General features: G+C 40.7%; 1 protein-coding gene across 3 annotated transcripts in view; it reads right to left on the reverse strand.

Annotated features, from left to right (window-relative positions):
• Positions 1 to 6,304: 6,304 nt before the first annotated feature.
• The window catches only part of ICA1 (islet cell autoantigen 1), a 60,863-nt gene continuing 48,348 nt past the window's right edge, over positions 6,305 to 18,819 (reverse strand). Inside the window, exons 10-14 of one of the 3 annotated variants that reach the window (XM_035897082.1) lie at positions 18,055 to 18,117; positions 17,893 to 17,934; positions 13,738 to 14,019; positions 8,513 to 8,608; positions 6,305 to 6,748 (exon numbers count right to left, since the gene is read on the reverse strand). In XM_035897082.1, coding sequence (XP_035752975.1) covers positions 6,627 to 6,748; positions 8,513 to 8,608; positions 13,738 to 14,019; positions 17,893 to 17,934; positions 18,055 to 18,117 — 605 coding nt within the window. In that variant the 3' untranslated portion in view covers positions 6,305 to 6,626. The remainder of the gene's footprint in view (positions 6,749 to 8,512; positions 8,609 to 13,737; positions 14,020 to 17,892; positions 17,935 to 18,054; positions 18,118 to 18,819) is intronic. The other 2 variants (XM_035897073.1, XM_035897079.1) reach the window with 2 other exon arrangements.

The following is an 18,819-nucleotide window of genomic DNA, read 5'->3' on the forward strand; positions in this document are numbered from 1 at the left end:
CATAGGCCTCTCCCTCCCCCAACAATTGGAGTTTGTTTTTTTTTTTTTTTTCCCTTTCCTTTGTTTTTTTTTTTGGCCAAGTTTTCAGCCAGATCAGTGCCATTCCAGGCTCTTCTTTCAGTTGGAAAGGGCCCCCTAGGACATCGTGGGGTGGTGGCCCACATTTAGATGGGTTTGGGATGCTCAGGGACCTAAGCCCTGAGCAGGCTTCTGTGACTTAACAGCATAGGCTGACATTTGGGGGGAAAAAGCCTTGAATCGCTCATGTGCCTCTGGCTCCTTTGCAGCCCTGGCTGTTGTCACCAAATCCAGGGACAACCTCACAGGAAGGTTAGATTGGCCCAAGACCCAGCTGAACCATAGGTCTGAAAAATCCCTCCAGGGCTTGTCTCATTCTTCAGAATCTCTGTTGTCTTCTAAAAATCAAATTAAACTATCACTCTGCCATGGTGAGGGCTGCTCTCAGTTGTCAAACTTGTGTGTTCTGAAGCTCTGGTACTCAAGCTCAAGGCAGAGATGATCATGGAAGACCACACAGACTGCCTGAAGAGTCCAGGACAATATGCAGCTGTAACAGCAAAGCAGTTACTTCAGTGGCCCATGATTTTAACTTCTGTGTTTTCTGTGCCAAGGGTTTATTCTGAGGATTGCACTTGGAATAATAGCAGGGGTTTGGTCCTTTCCTTGTCAGATCCTGCTCCTGTTAGATTCAGCATGCTTGTTTCCTGCAGCCAGCTGTTAGCCACCCACCTAGGTGGAGACAGGGTGGATGATTTCATTGTGCAGCACTCCTAATTTTATTTTTTTTTTTTCCCCTCCCTCCAGCCTGTTGATGAAGTGCATGTCTCCCAGCACCTGTCCTGGGGCCTTTCCTACTGCTGTAATAGCTATGGAAGTCCAAAATAAAGGAGTACCCGACAGAGTAGGTTTCTGGGCTAGATGAAAGACTTTTGTGTCAAGAGAACAGCCAGAACCCTGGGCTGTAACTTCTTTAACAGCTTAGGTAGGTCTGCAGTCACTTCTAAAATCCCTTATCTATGTTTTTTTTTTTTCTCCTTTTTTAAAGTATTCATTACCCCGTAAAGATTCCAACAGCAACTGGTGCAAATAGCTGGCAGGTAGAATGAGCCAGACCTTTACCTCCAAGCTACAGCATGCTTCTCTCTTTTTAATTTAAATTCTGTAATTTCTTTGAAAGCAGCCAAAACTTCACACCCTTCCACTATGGATTAGTTGTAAGGTTGGGTGCATCAAGCTTTCGTTTTGGTAGAACAGAGTTAAAAGCTGGTGCAGTTGATGGGAGTTGTGCACTGCTCCCTGGCGAACAGCAGCCTCCTCACTTCAGCATAGACTCACAGAATGGTTTGGGTTGGAAGGGACCTTTAAAGACCACCTAGTCCAACTCCTACCATGGACATCTTTTTCACTAAGTCAGGTTGCTCAAAGCCCCATCCAACCTGACCTTGAACACTTCCAGTGATGGGGCATCCACAGCTTCCCTGGGCAACCTGTTCCAGTGCCTCACCCCCCTCACTGTAAAAAATTTCTTCCTTATATCCAGTCTAAACCCTGCCCTCTTTCAGTTCAAAGCTGTTGCCCCTTGTCCTCAGACCTTGGTAAAAAGTCTCAGTCTTTCTTATACACCCCCTTTGTATATCGAAAGGCTGCAGTAAGGTCTCCCTGGAGCCTTCTCTTCTCCAGGCTGAACAGCCCCAACTCTCTCAGCCTGTCCTCACAGGAGAGGTGCTCCAGCCCTCTATCCGCTTTCATGGCCCCTCTCTGGACCCAGGTCTAACATGGTGGGCTCCTGCGCAGGCAAATACCTCGTGTTACTTAAAGGGAAGATTATACTGGTTTCTAATTAGTCAATGAAGGAAAAAGTCAATTTTATGCTTAGGAGAGCACTGTTAATGAACATCTGGGTAACGGTTTGACTGACTGCAAATCCAGTCTGCCCTGGAGCTGGAGGGTGGATGGCTACACAAGGCAAAACTTGTTCAACCTGCAGGACCCCTCTGGCCACGGGACCCTTGTTTGCTGTTGCTGGAGAGTGGCTGTGTGTGTGTGTGTGTGCAAGGCACGGGGCTCACTCGCTGTGCAGCATTGCAGCCAGGCTGTGCGCGCTAAGCACATTTGGAGGGAGGCCGGCAGCCCCCCCAGCGGGAAGCAGCTCGTTTGTACCTTGTTTGCCAACGCTGTGCTAGACTGCCTTGGCATTTCTGCTTCTCAGCCGAGGCAAACCCTCTGCTGCTTGGCTGTTGGCAAGCCGAGCTGTTGCTCTGCTTCCTGCCTTCCCATATGGTGGCTTGTTTAAAAATAAGACATTTACAAGGAACAGAAATTGTAAAAGTAGGGAGCCCACAGGGGGATTTACAGTGAAGGCTAGATGAGGCGGTGTGCGTAGGTTGCAGTGAGGGCTCAACTTCAGGTTCCTTACACACCCATAGTGGTAAAAAATGAGAAATGCGCTGGGTGCCTGGCTGGCCATGGCTTAGGGTGGCAGAAGTCCAAACTCCTGCAACCATTCCTCACTGATGAGGTGAGCGAGAGTGGCCACAGGCTGCCCAGCTCGCAGCACGGCAGGGCCTCCCTACGCTGCCCGGCTTGTCCTTGCCGGCCTGCCCCAGTGCCGCTCTACCAGGGAGGAGAAAGCAGGTGGCTAATGGACCCAATGGGAAGAAGCAGCAGACACAGGCTGGGCAGAAGAGGAAGGGAGCTTGAAAAAGTCAGGAGGGGCCCAACACTGTCAGCTGCATCTGTACCATGTCAGTGTCTTGCTGCTACTCTGAGAAACCGTCTTTGAGAACCACGCTGAGAGAAGGCAGAACTTTCCAGCGCTTCCTCCTTTGCCCTGGGGCTGTTTCTCCCCACCTGCTCTCAGCAGCAAGCATGGACAGTACAACTACCATTCACTCAGTGGTGCTCATCCAGCATCCCCTGGCACTTGCAGTGGGACATGATGGTAAATGGGCAATGGCATCGGTAGAGACTCCAGGAAAACTCGGTGTGATGCACAACACCTGGGTGCTGTGTCCTCATGTCACTCTCTTGCTCTCCTGAGCCTTTCTAGGCTCAGACCCCGGAGCAGTCAGGGCTTGTAGGCCTGCTGCTAGTCCTGCTTGGAGTAAAGCTGCTGGTGGTGCTACTTCTCCAATCACAGCCACCTTCTTGCTAAGGTGCTCCTGTTTTTCCTAGCATATGCAGCCCCAAAGGTTGGAAGGGCTACCATTTAAAAAAGGGTGTGGGGGGAAGGCAAGTGGCTGCTTGTGGCCAAGTGGCCCTGCTTTGGAGTACAGCAATGTCACGCCCATGCAACACTGGATAAGGAAACAGCAGAAGGGAACAAGGTAAGTCATATTCTGTGTTGGAAGTAAATTCTTATCACTTAAGAAGGGCAGAAAAGTTACTTGCAAAAAGTTACTTGTTAGTTTTCTCCATGAGCTGTTGCGATTCCCAAACTCCAATTCCCTTGAAGCAGCAGTTCTTAGGTTTGTAGAAACCTCGACTCACCAAAATCAATTACATCAACTTTAATAAACTTCCCAATAAAGGCAGTTAATCAATTACCCGTTTTCATAGAATTCTATGATTCTATGATTCATCTGCCATAGGGGGTCTGCAGCTGTTTTTATTTTAAAACAATCCGCTACTAACCCAGAACATGCAACTGGAATGAAGCATATTACATCAAGATGAGCGTTCTGTGTGTAGAACAATCAATCTGTAATTTTACCAGGATGATGAACTGCCCTGTTGTCTCAACTACTGCTGGGCCTGTACGCACATCACAGGAAATCCTCTCACAATGGCACTGGGGCTGGGAGTCACTCTGCAGCCCAGGCTGCCGAGAAGTGCATGCCATATGCTTCGTTAGTACTAGGGGAGTATTGTTTGTAACTCTGTAATTAACATTTTTTGCCTGAAAAATTGCCTGTTTGCAAGATGTTAGAGCTTTCTTGCTCTAGTTTTCAACGTCAATAAATATTCGTGATGATAATGCATCATGCATAGGGATTTCAATTGCTTTTCTTTAAGCAAAATTAATTATATTTTAAATACCTCTGGCTCCTTTATTTCATTTGAAAGTGTGAAAAAATTGCATAGGCTTAAGACTAAGAATTCAAAGCTACTGTTAATTTCGAAAATGGCAAGAAATTAATGCATAATGTAAACTAATTGGTATTGCAGTTTGGGGGCAGGGGGGTGCGGAAAACCCCCCTGCGGTCATGGTTTCTCTAGTGTAAAATGGATAATCATTCAAATGGTTTTTCTACCTAAAAACATGATGAGGATTCAGAACATCTTAGCTGAACTTGTGCAATGCTATTAGTTGTCCCAATCAAGACAGATTTTATTTTTTTTTTTTAATCCTGGAAGTCTAGAAACTGTGACTAAAAAACAAACCCAAACATTTCTCTGAGTCTTAAAGAACAGTTAATTAGCTGTTTTGAAGGCAGTACAGCTTCATCTTTGCTTTTAGCCTAACTGCTTCAGCTACTAAAAATGCTAGAGCGAGTGGATTGTCCAGGAGTGTTTTAGCAACTACCAAGGCAAACATAATCCAGAGCAACTTTAGCAACCACAGGCTTGCTTAAAGTTGCAAGATCTGTTTAATGATTTCAGTGGTAAGCAAGCTGGGCTGAAAAGCAGCCTCTCTATCCCTTCAGCTCCTAACGTTTTTGGCATTGCAGATAATTACAGTTTGAGATGAAGAGGATTTTGGGCAAACATCCCGTGTTCTTAGTGCAAACTAGCACTCCTAAGTGCATAAACCTTAGGTATTTCCCAGTTAATCCACTTGTAGATGCCTTACTTACTGCCCAAGACTGCAGCCTGAAGTCAGAAGTTCAGGCTCCCCCCTAATGCTCAAGACACACACACATCTCAGAAAAGACGGCTTATTGAGCAAGGAGCTGCCAGTACCAAACAGCAGGAAATACTGGAATAGTTTTATCTTCAGAAACAGCTAGGCATCTACAGCAGCTTCCATGTCTTAATTACCAGCCTCAGTGCTGGGGACCTGGGTGGGCTGGGTACTGCACAAAGAGAAGACCAGACTGTCATTTCCCATTATATGTGAAAATATACTGCTTAACATCTGAGAACTTCTCTGGCAAAAACTGAAGTACCTTGAGACTTCCAGGCTATGGGGTGGGATTTTGAACACTACAGTTGTGTACAGAGGTATTTAAAACTCGCTGAGGATTCAGTCAGATGAACTCCGGTCAGTCCAACCTCCTCCCATCTCTCTGATAGCACCTGGAATTTTAGCTAGGAGGTATCCAATGCACATTAATGCTGCTCACTGCAGCCATCAAATGATGTTCTGCTGCATCGAGAAGAATCAGGTCCGTTTGGTTAACTTCTATATGTATATAGTTATTTTCAGGTTTCCAAGCAGGTACTTAGTTACCTCATAGACCATGAGGCAAGGATTAACTAACCGAGTGTGCAGTTAACTGGTAATGAAAAACTTCACCAATGGAAAAGGCAATCTAACTGAATTTAAAAAGGCCAAATACAATAAATTGCAAAGTAGGTCTTATACAGTACATAGAGCAAATATGCAGAACTTACTTATGATCTCAAGCGGCTGCTGAGACATCCTTTTTACCTTCCTCTGCTGTAAAAGGAGAGCGGGGAGGCAAAGGGACACTGAGTGAGTTCAAATTTTCTTCCTGTCCCACTGCATTACTATTCAGAAACAGCGTAAGGTAATGAATTTTTAGGTACTGTCTAAAAATTGGTCATCTGGCTTATCTTCAGATGCTTGTTATGTACCCATTCAACAGCACACCAGAATTCCAATGGGAATAAAAGGTCTTTTTTGTCAAAATCATTTTATTAAAGAGTTAATGTCACAAGCAGCTCAAAATAACACATGCTTCAGAAATAAACTGGATGAAAAATACTCCGAACAGAAATATGAATGTTTTGAAGGCATGGTACAGCATCAGTTGCAAGAAACTTCTGCAAACAGGTGCAAATTCTGTTGGTGCAATGGAGAAAAACCTCAGAAAAGAAGCCTGCTGGGCATGACTCTGTTCATGTAGTGCAGTTTGTCTAATAAGTTAAATCAGAAAGGGCACGATTTCCATGGCTGCACAGGCCCAAATGTATTTCTTCAATAATTAGGCCCCACACAGGTTTTTCACTGTGAGTACTAATAAACAAATTTAGTTGACATCTTAACATAGCAGTAATATATATATTCTATACGACTGATGTTTGATTCATGCAGCCTCCTCAGTTACATGATTTTTTTTTTATTTACTCAAGAAACATTATAAAAAAATAGGTTCGCAATTTGTATTTCACTCCAGTGTTAGCTCCGCATCACCTCAGGCAAAGACTGTGTTTCAGCAGATTATCTAATTTGGCAAGAAATCTGCCCTAATTCTTAACCTCATTTTTGTAAATCCACGTAGAAAATAAATGCGAACTCTTTATACAAAACAAGAGCAAATAACTGTACCTATATAAAAGGGGATTCACTCCCTTTAGTTTTATTATCATGGCACATACTTTATAGTTTCACAACAGCATACTAATTTTAATTTAGTTTTTTTTAAACTCCAAAACAGTGTTGATGAATGGAAGAATGTTAGTTACCATAGGCAGCTGACTCATGCATTAAGCAATTCATGTTCTTTATCAGTTTTCCCAACAGCATCAGGATTGGATAACGGGTCAAGGTCAGCAAAGAGACTGAACCAGGCGGTCAAGTCTTTCGGATTCCTGGTAGGTTCTGGAAAAAAAAAAACAAAAAGAAAAAAAGGGCAGACTTGTCAGCTATTTCAAACAAAACTGACTGAATGTTTGACTGAAGTCAAACAAAGCCATACTATTGTTTAATTTATTACTAAGGGCAATTCTGACAAGAAAATCTGAATGAGTGATGGCATTTTAAAACACTACCTTTAACAGAATATGGAAGTTTTGTAAGAATGTTTTACATCTGTCTGCCTGTGTATTTTATACGGCTCCCGCCACGATAAGTGCAGGAACACATTCATTAAAAATAGAAACAATCTCGCTCTGTCTAGCTTTGTTTCATGAAAGGTATTTTATTTGTGTGTGCACCCGCATGCCTGCAAAAAAGTAAAAGGGAAGTGAAGGCAAATTTTACTTTCAACCTCTCTTACAGGACTAAATTCCTTTGCGTAAATCCAGTTCATGTGACTGTTCTGTCCCCCCTCTATACGACCACACAAGGTCACTACTCATCTGAAATGAAGGTAGCGGCTGGAGAGAGAGGGGGTATGTTTGATAGCCAGTTCCAAGTACAGCTTTTAGTATTAGGGTGTCTTTTTTGATAGATATAAAAAAAAATGTGAACCAGGAATATGTTCCAACAGCAGCAGGACTACTGTACCTATCTATTTGTCTATAGTGGCATACAGATTTCACAGAGGTCTCCTACCTTCTTTTATTCCAACAGGGCTCAGGTTAAAGCAGTGACAACTTTGGCTGTTATAAAGAAGGCACATCACCACTTGCTTTGTTTTGTAACCCTATGCTTAACATGTATTATATTGATAGTGAAAAAAGATGTGCTCTTCCACTCAGAAAGATGATGTCACACAAAAGCATTCTTTGTGACACATGGAATTTATGGACAAAATAAGCTCTGCCTGGCATGACTTTCATCTTGTTGTCTGCAAGGCTGGAGTATCCGCTGCTTTCATAAACACAGATTTCAAAGTAGCTGAAGGCTGTTCCTTTTTCTGGTGACGGTACTGTGGCTTTGCTGTCACACTAATTTCTAAAACAGTTTCCAAAAAACCTTAACCCTCTTTTTTTCTGCTGAGCTGAAAAGTGTTAGTCTTTTAATCCTGGGAGGCAGGGCAAGGAATACACGTTGCTCCTTTCTTCTGCACTGAACACCTCTGATGTAGCTTCTGATCAAATGAGAATGCACAGAAGAGGCAACAAACTGGCAATAAGGATTCAACATATTTCTGGTTCACCTATCCAGAAAACCCTACTCAAAATCTGCGGGGCTTTGTCTCGGTAGATGGCAGGACTATGCACTCTTGGCTCAGTTGCAAGAAGTGAATTAAGTTTCAAACAGATGATTACTGATATGATGTATGTTATCAACAAAATTTGCAATTAGGGCTCTTCTGCCTTATCAGTAGCCTGTATTTTAGCCACAATGTCTTCCTAGAGCTTCAAAACACTGTTTATCTTAGACAAACTGCTTGCAGATGCTATTCTGTGTGGCTCAAAATTAAAGTAGCAGAAGAAACTCCCTCATTGTACAGTAAATTATTCTTTTGACATACTACTAGCACTGAAGCCTACCAAAAAAATACACATACACACACATATAATACACGTAATCAGTGCTGAAACAGAGTAACTGATTAGTAAGCACAAGATTCTTGACGTGTAACTACTAAAAAAATAGGTTGTATTATCACAGAGTAACTGAGAAGGCTGGAAAGATACAAGAGTCACAGCTAAAAAGGAAAAGCAATGTAACTGAAAAAACACACGGCTGTATTACCTTTCCCGGGCGTCCTGTTAGCATTCACATTCAGGCTGTTTGGTTTCTGTGCTGGCTGTGGTATAGACGGTGAGCTCACGCTGTTAGCTGCCCATCCTAAGATTCAATAATACAGCAGCATTAGTGTGAAGAATTACTTTGCTAACTCTGACAGCCCGTTGTCTAGCAGCACAAGGCACACATCAGACGGTGGAGCAGAATATTATGTTTATGGTTATGGCCGTTCGTATCTTTCCCCATACACAAGACATCAGCAGTCAGATGCTGCAGAGAAGCAACATCCTTCAGAAAAGAGTATCTGTGGATCAGTTTCATCATCTCCAGATTCAGGCAACTATACTCTTTTCAAACCTTTAACCTGCATTAAAAAAGATTTTTTTCTTGTTTCTTTTATCCAATCACACATAATACTTGTTCACAGAAAGGCCAGTACAGTAATCAAGTCAAGCATAGCTGTAGGGAGAAGAATATCACTTACATTTGGGCGAAAATATTGCACACACTAAACATTTTTTCCACCTTTCTTTACTTTTACAGTTCCAAAGACTTTCACTTCATCAACTGTTCCAGAAAAAAACATAGAGACCCCAGATTTTGTAGTTAATTTTGAAATGACTATCTGTGAAAAAAATGATTTCTTGCAGAACACTCTGAAAAATTAAATTCAAAATACACTACTTCGAGTTAACTTAAAACTAGCTTTTAATGGAGTGTTTTTTGTTCTTCAGTTGGAAGGATCTTCTCAGCAGGGAGAGAGTAACCATGCATGAAAAAGTGAAACTGGGTATACACAATTTTTTGTTCTTACATGCATATTCCATAGCCACAAAAGAGTAAATAAATACAGTTAATGAGGCCAGATGAGCTAGGCTGGCAAAATGTACTAGGGGTGGTGTACCACGGAAACATATTAGGAAAAAACAGAGCGTTTTTGTGCCTGGCATAAGGTACTTAAATTCTTATGCTTTATCACATTTAGAAGACTAGAGGTTGTATTTCTAATTTCAATAGTATCTCCTTTAAGTGTGGCCTGATCAATTATCCATCCATCTCAGGGACCTAGCATATCTAATTCTGCAGTATCACAAACAGGATATTTCTCTGTGCACACAGTCAGCATTTCCTTATTCAGTCTCTTTTTTTCTACAAGTTCATGCTCTCACATCCTTTTCTACTCTCTCTGTCCTCCCTCCCCCCCTTACTTTCTCCTCTTTTGAGACCCCTGTCAGATATTGGTACCCAGTGTCCCGACAGTTACTGTAACAGCCATGTAAAGTCACATAAACTCTTCCTCTCTCTAACAGATGATTCTCATCACTCTGTGATCTTACCTTGACAATAAAAGGTCTGAAGCCCAACCTGTGTTATTAAAAGGAGACATGAAGAGTGTTTCTATAAAAATCACATGAATTCGGAAGGAAATTTAAAGCCACAAACATCCTCTGCATCTCTAAGGAAACAAACAAAAACCTTCAAAATCTGGATGCAGAGTGCTCACTTATATTTGTTCCAGGCAAAGGTGATAAAGGCTTACGAGCTAGCCTGTGCTCCCTGAAAATGAGCTTTTAGAGTTTAATCTTTCAAATAAGCAAGTCTGAATCATAAATAATGAAAAGTATGGCATTAACACTTCAGAATGCCATACTTTTCCAGGCATTTTCTCTGCCTGTGTTACAAAAAGAGGAGAACGGCAGAGGACATTACATACAACTATAGAAAACGGTAATGCTTTCGGTCTGTTTGGAGATGTATTGCGAGAAAGTGTTTTAATGTGTCAATGGATGGCAATGGATAAATTGAGTGGCTTAAGCAAATAAGGCCAAATCCTAATTTCACAGAAATGAATAGGAGTGCTGCCTGGAAACTTTCTGTGCAAGTCCCAGTGACTTCAGTGAGATCAGGAGTTGGCTCCCCAAGACCTCGCTGATGTTCGTTTACACTGATGTGACTGGCAGACCAGAGAGAGAAACACCGCAGACCAGTTAATGCCTTTGGAGCCCTCCTTTTGAGTCCCTGGACTAAGGCTTGGTAAGTAGCACATATGTGAGAGATGTTGTGGTCTGATTCTCTGTTCACTGAAACGTGGGTAGCTCAAGTACCGCTTTGAAAACAAAAAGAACCTAACAACAGCAACGAAAACAGCCAACCAAAAATGCTCCACAAAACGTGTGATGCTTTCGTAACGAACTTATGCATCTATGAAGGTATTGGGAAAGACTGACGTAGAATTTTTATTAAATACTTACATGAATTACGTTTTTAGTGTCCACTCACAGTGAGCTACGGGGAACAATTTTGCCTTTCAAAGACAAACTGCAGTCTATCAATGTGAAAGCAGTTGTTTGCCCTAAGCCTGTTCTGGTTTGCCTGTTCACAGAATGGCTTCATTACGTGACTAGACAAAAGATTATCACTGAGACAGCAAGGAAACCAAACAGCTTACTTTTCAGCTAGCATCTTCACAAATGTTACCACAATTAAATTTAGAAATAGAAGCGGTGAGCTGCACATTTTCTTACCAACTAGAATATATGCACATGTAGGTGAGATAAAGAGGAGCCCTTAGTGGCATGAATAAGTAAGTGAATGAGGCCATAAACGTATGAAAGAGAAAGCCAATGCTCTCTGTAAAAAAAGTGGAAAGGCAACCAAACTACAAAGCTGTATCTGGAGGGGAATCTAAAAGATTTGTTGGAAGCACGCTTTGTTTCTCATACATATATACACACACACATTTATATATATTTTAAACCAGCACCTGGTAGTCCCATAGCAATTCAAAGTCCCATTGTGCTAGATCCTGCCTATAAATATAGCCAGAGAAAACTCTGAGCTGGGAATTCCTGACCGTAACAGTTTATAACCTGCATAGCATTGTGCCTGTTTTACAGATTAAGATCTGAGGCAGAGAGAAAACAAAGCCCCAAAGATTTATGAGTGTGCTTAACATAAAATAAGTAAGTAATCCCACTGAAGTTAATAGAAAAGTTAATGTGCTTAAAGTTAAGCATGTGAGTTTTAAGAATCTTTATGGTCTTAAGGCCAAATTCACACAGGAAGTATGCAACATTGAGGCTCCAGTGTAGCACCTCACACTGAATAATTATTAAGCAATCCTACCAGTTAGGGGAAAAAGTGTAGGATACGTATCACAGGGCCTCAGTAAAAATATCCCTAATTCATATATTCTAATATTTTCAACTTGTATATTTAGATACATTTACATTGCAGTTAGGGTGTTGGTTAAAAAAAATAAAAAAAGTCTCTTGTTTCCAAAAGCACTGACAAGGTCAAATAATGAAAGAAATGCTCTGAAATTGAATGCAGTTTAAGATTAAAGTTGAGATTGCACAAGATAGAAAATGGACAGAATTTCAGCTTCTGTTAAAAAATAAGAAACAAAAACCTTACAAAGAAAAATAGCCTAGGAAAGTTAGTTTAAATAATGCATTTTACTTGGCAGCTAGAGTCAGCTGGGAACACGCTGATTATCAGATACAATCATTCAGCTGATTAGCTGTGACTTTTCAAATGCCAGTAGATCAATTACCATGATCTTCTGCCAAAACCTTGGCAATCAATTTGAAAACATCAACACATTGTACGCTTTCAATACATTTTTATTCTTTATCTTATTCAAAAAGATTTTGGGATACCAAGTTGACTGGAACAGATTTGCCATTTCTAGTGTTCCTTCCAACACACCTGAGTTCGGATTCTGAAGTGCTAACAGTGCAGCCAATGCCAGTGTCTTGTGCAAATGAGAGTGATAACCACCACCTTAGAAAGGATACCCATCCCTGTTTGCCATTTACACCACAAAAATATTTTTCCTTCAAAAACATGTTTACATTTAAAAGCATGTAAAAACTTGGCCGGGGTGTGGGGGGGTGGATCAATACCATAATATTTCTGTGGCTATTTTCAGTGATTTGCTTAAAGTTTGTTTATGTCTCTATATTAAGAAAGGTGGTTTTCATTGTTCTTTTTTCCCCTTTCAATAGATACCATGTCTGCTTCTGCTCACAAACTGTTTATTTTGACAATGCAATGACTAAACCTCATGATTTTTTAGCTCATATTTTATGAGGTCAAATCCTAATCTCTTTCAGTCCCTCTTCACTCTATCAATCATACTCACATATGCATGTACCTCATCATAAAAATATATCTAAAGCTGTGCATCATTGCAAATGTCCCTCCCCCAGTTCCCTTCTAAGCATTGAAGTCAGTGAACCCAATTATAATGTAAATTCGACTTTCTTATTGTTGCCAAAATGCCACCAGCCATTTTACATCATGTATGATTGTACCAGTTGCATGGGTTTCAAGAAGTAGTCTTCAGGATGGAATTAGTCTGCTAGTCTTTCCTACATCAAATGAGATTTAATTTACTTAGGACAGAGCCCAGAAAGGCAAACTCCTCCTCCAGCCTGAAAAGCCCTAGGAGAAATCTAGCCCCACTGTGGGGAGGACCACGGTAGTTGCTGTTGGCTCGTTATCACCAGCCTGCCTTCCTCCCTCCCTTCCTCAAGGCCAAAGCAGCAGCAGGAAAGTTCTGCCCTAGCTCCCCTCTTTCCTTTCCTCTCCCCACTAGCAGGAGCTTGGAAAACCCAAGAAAATGAACTGCACAGAAGAAAGGGGAGAGAAAGAGTTGCAGCAGTAGATAACGTGCCTACAAGAGGAATCCACCTGTATTGTTGCTAGGATGAGACAACCCATTCTACCTTACCCACAGGTAGAATGCAACAGTATGGGATGCATTGAAAAAAGGAAGATGAATGAATGCAATCGATTTTCACTAAGTTGTTTAAAAATAGTATTCCCAGACAAAATACAGCAACCATTTTTGATTCTTTGGCCCCTTAGCAGAGACAGCAGTTGTGATTTAAACAGTAAAACCCACTCAAACAGATTTTCTGTTACAGGAAGAAAAGTGTCTCAAAGGCCTACAGAACATTTCGGGAAGCTCAATGAAAATATTCAAGAAAGTAATTTTGACTTCAGGTTTTAGGGTACTTCGTTCACAAACACTGAATGAGCAGGGCTCAAAAAACAAATATGCTACTCACATGTTTTTCCTCAGGCCACACTCTGCTTTAACTTCAGGGTTTCTGCAGCTGTGGCACAATATAAGCCATCACCACACTTCTACATAGCAGAAAACCATACTCTAAAACCTAAAACCAAAACGAAAATGCTAACAGAACAAGATGAGCTCTCACCATGTAAAGATGACTGCAAGTCATTCATGTTTTGGTCTAACAGCTGTGAAGGCAAGAAGCCTGATGGTGTTGGTGCCACAGATGATGAAGTGTTCTCTGTATCTCCAGCTGAAGAGTTCATGGTGAGATCAGCAAGTGCAACCTGTCCAAAAACAGCTGTCCACTCTTTGCTGAATTCCCCCTCGTCCAGGGAGGAGGCGTTGAGGATCTCATTCAGTAATACCATGTCATCCTTATCACCAGGTTCTGACTCCAGGGACCTCACAAACTGATCCTTTGAAGCTGTCTCAGAACAAGAGAGTCAAGATAAATAATTTTTTAGACAAAGAACAAACCTTTTTAAAACATCCAATCTAGGTTATGTATGTTAAGTAAGATGGAATATTTTTTAGCAAATATTTGTTCTTTTCTCTTTCAGACCACATTCGCTTGGACATCTGGGCTTGTAGCTTATGCAACAAGTAATTCCTTGGTTATCTTAGATAACCTCACTGCTGTTAAGACTAATTTCTCATTAAAACCAATAAATATGCTTAAACATCTATTAAACAACACAACAAAATCATTACGTAGTCTAATATTTAAAATATTGGAGAAGACTACTTTAATGCTGCTTTTTGAAGCATTATATAAAAGTGTCCAAAAAAAAAAAAAATCAGACTGGTATAAATTGAAAATAAATAAGAGTTGGGGATTATTTTAGAGTTCTGTGGGAACATACTTAAGATGACCTTTAGGACCTTCTGACCAATGCTTGAATTATTAGGTTATTTCCCCATGAGAACATGTTACTCTACAGAGTGAGATTTCTACACTGTTCAAATGCTGTAGTAATTATTTTTCCCCTCTCTTAGGCTTCTGAGAAATACCTGGGGCCACTTTCCTTCTGATTCACCTTGCTAGTTTTTCTAGCACCAGGACTGCAACTGAAGAAGCTCTTAGATCACTTGAGCCAATTCCTTAAAACCAATTTTTCCTGTTTTAGAAATGTTAAATAGTTATATAAAATAACTTAAGCTTATAACCAGAAATTTAATCCTTTTCTCTAGATTACAAAATATCTGGAGAGTGAAAGCACTGTCAAGGAACCCCAAGTGTTATTTTACTTGGAAACATTTAAAGCTCCACTGTGGGAGTACGCAGAGGACAAAAATGGTGGTTAACAATGTTGGTAACGTTACGTTACTGAAACCCAGATCAGTTCATCTTAATTATGCTCGTTTCAAACTTGTGGTAAGGCACAGAAGAAAGCTGAGTTTTCCAAAGTTCGGATGGATCAGCTGAGCTCTGTGAGTTGAATACAACTTGCAAAGGCTTTTTTAACCCTTTTGGGTTGGGATAAATGATTGATAGTAGCAAAGTGGTTGCAACAGGCCATTTTATTTAAATGCAACAGCCTTCTCAGGAAAGTTCCTTTTTAATAGCTGTAACAATTTAGAATTAAATGGCTGACGTTGAGTCAGAGGAGAAAAAAAAGCGCAAAACTCTGTTTTAAAATAGGCTGATGAGTCAGCATACACACCTACGTACTAAGAAACAAATAAACCAACACATAATGTAAGGATTTTATTCATTATTGAAGTCAGCTCTGAGACTTGGCTCCTTTCTAATTCACTTTTTTATACAGTCCTGTACTCCTTGACAGGGCCCAAAAATTAGCAATAGAAACATTACAAACATGTCAATTCTCCTTATGTTCCCACTAGACTATAACTAAAATACCACAGAAAACAATTTGTTCTTATGAATTTTCAGGCTGTTTTCCCATCTTCAGATAAAGAGCAAAGAATGTTAACGCTGTCCAAGCATCTACAATTCCCCCAAGCTATTCAGCAGGTGAGGCAGAGGGGTACAAATCCTTCCTTAGGGGAAAGACACTTGCTCTTTCAAAGGCACTTAAGAACTCTGATCGATACAGGGCATCACCATCTCAAAGCTGCTTTCAGGAGACTCCTTCATGAACATGGAAGGCTTGCAGGGGGAGATGCAAAGAGAGCATCATTAGTAACAGATCTGCTAAGGCATACCACCAACGCCAACGCTGTACCTAACCACAAATTACATTTACTACAATGGAACACAGGCTTTGCAGGAACACATCTCAGAGCAAAGCTCTACTTCATCTGGGTAGTCCCATTTTTACTGGGGGAGAAAGTACAACATAGAGCTTTTTTACATCAGAAGAGCAGTTAGGTCTTGCTGTAATGCGTATGACCACCAGACATGAGAGGAGTGACACATTTCTTGTCTCAGCAGTCTTTCTGACCTTCCTGTGGGGACGACGCACCCAGAGCAGGGTAGGACAGGGTGGTGCTTATGCTCAGGCTGCTCGAGTAAGCACCAGTAAGTTCTATTCTCGTTTGCAATAAAGGTTATCTTGAAACCAGTTTTGCTTATCGAGATATTACTCATGTGGTAACTCTGCTAGATTACTAGAATGATATGGACTTTCTCACCTCACCCATAAATCTTCTATTACTTCTTTTTCTGTTTCTCTGTTTTCACTGCCTATTTTCACAGTCAAAATCCTATTTTTATCTGCACATACTGCCCCTAGCCTTACCAATGTTCATTAAAAAACTCCAAAACTCCCAATAAAACACTGAAAAAACAATGTCACTATATTTTTTTTTTTGTAGTTTGAACAAGCCTCTAGCAATGCTTATATTCCTTTGCAAACATGTCTTGTTTTTCCGGTATTTAAAAAAAATGTATGTGAAGAGAAACTAAAAATATTTACAACAATACATGATTGGAAACACAGGATAAAGACTTCATTCTGAAACACACACAAAAGTGTACCGCTAACCATACTGCTGCACTTAAAAGAATACAATATTCATTAGCCTAAAGCTAGCTAGTGTGTAAAATTAGGGTAAATGGCTGATACTGTAACACTAACACAACCATCCTTATCTAATGTAGCCACCCCACATCTGCTTTTGTATTGATTTAACCATTTAACTAAAGAAAAAAATAATAACCTTCTAGCTGACATCAGCTAAACTTGTATGACAAATAATTGTATGCATTATCTGTATCTCCACTGAGAAGATCCAACAAGGAATGAAACTGGGTGAGGGGAAAACCAGAATAAAAAAGGCCACTATCAGAAATGCACTAACCTTTTTTATTAACCACAGAAAAGAAGTCATCACTACCTTATCTATCCACAGGTTAGGGCTGCCTTCTGCACAGGCAGCTGAGGAACTTTCCCTGTTTCTGCCTTCATGGGTGATTCCCCACATGGGTAAATCCCCCACAGGGCAAGAGCCTGCCTGTGGCAAATCTGAAATTGAGATGTTTGCAAATGCTCTCTTCCTTACCTACCATGAAGGCAGTGCCTTAAAATACCCCAAATTACACTCTCAGTCTGACTGACTAAACCACACAAAGGGATTTTTTCTTTGTTTCTTTACTTGCTTTTTGAGTGGCCACAGTTATTTTTGTTGTTGTTGAAGGTTTTTTTTACTCATTCTTCTGAGATATAGGAGTGAAAAGCAAATGGGAGATTATAGGCAATGTACTGCATATGAAAACTCAATATAAAACTTTTAGCCAGATCTTTCATATGTTATGTGGTAAAACAGTACCCTTTGGAAAAAAAACCAGCACATCCCCTTGAGCTGCCACTGATCTAACAAAAGCATAAGGATAGGAGTAGAGCCTGGAATTTGCTACCTGGCTGAAAGAAGTCTACAATTTTTATATGGTTTTAAGAGGCCTAAATAATTTGTTTCCGATATGTACATTTCTGATATAAAATCTTGTGGTTATTAGTGTATTGCCAAGGGTTGTGATACAACAACTAAAGAATCAAAAAGAAAAGTTTATGAAATGTTATAGGAGGGGTAAGGTTTACAGTGGCACCTACTTCACTGGGGCAAATACAATATTGACCAGTATACCTAACCTTGAATCACCTGTTACAATGGGCTTTATCCCCAGTAAGTTTTACTTCACATTATAACATCAGGAATAGTGCCTCTGCATGTATATGAAATTGAGTTTCCTTTAACACTGTTTAAATACTGCAGCTGAATAATTTCATTCAACCTTTCAGATTATGAAAACAATTAAGATCTAAGATTAAAATTAGACTTGGTGCCTGTGATTGAAAAGCAGATGAAACAGACATGCACAAATGTTTCATACCATTTTCTTCAGGTTGCAGGTCTAATAAGTCATCTATGGCACCTAAGAGCCAAAAAAAAAGAAAGAAAAAAAAGGAAAAAAGAAAAGCAACAAAGGAAGGTCTGCAGTACACTGGCAATCAGTATGTATACATCTAAAGGTAGTTTTCTTAAGTCTCGTCACCTGAGTTCTGCTTGTGGTTACAATTTCCATGTAACGTGGATATGACATCCTTGCCATCGTCAGCTGTAATCAAGATCCATAAACATGTCAAATTGCACTTGGCACAAGACCATGCTTATAAACAATGTCACTATAAGATCAACATGCAACAGTTGTTGGTATTGATGTTTAAAATGAACCTGGTCACAATGGATGAAAGACCCAAGCCATAAGCATTTCTAAGTAGTGAGGAAAATTTCTGAATAATAACCTGGGAGTGATCTTCCTTTGAATCTCTGCCTGCCACCCTAGCCCACGCCCAGGCTGAGTGCACCCAGCTGAGGCAACTGCAAGAAATCAAGACAGGTCTCTGCTGTCCTCCAGAAGCAGAGACACTTCTTTTAGAAACTTGTACTTACACAGGCCAGGAGAGAGCACAAAAGTGTCCAGAACCCCATCACTCCCTAAATCGCCTTCCTAAACAATATATTCTTCCTCGTGACACCAACTCTGGGAATAGGGAAAAGGAATCTTCCCCCAAAGCACCCCAGGTCAGCACCTCTTCTCCTCCAGGAAAATAAAGGGGCTAAGTGCAATAGAAGGGAAAATGTATAGCTGAGGTTTATAGGCTATCAGAGGTGAAAAAACACCTCCGCACCCCAACTGTAACTACCTTAAGTTCTGAGCAAGTTTCTTAGATAAGACATGGAGTCAAACCAATCTCCATCTCTCAGTGACAAGAAAGACACCTCCCTCAGATGATTAATCCCATTTAAGATATGTAGA

Source organism: Egretta garzetta, unplaced genomic scaffold (assembly GCF_000687185.1).
Source record: "Egretta garzetta isolate BGI_Z169 unplaced genomic scaffold, ASM68718v1 scaffold30, whole genome shotgun sequence".
In the NCBI taxonomy this organism is placed as follows: domain Eukaryota; kingdom Metazoa; phylum Chordata; class Aves; order Pelecaniformes; family Ardeidae; genus Egretta; species Egretta garzetta.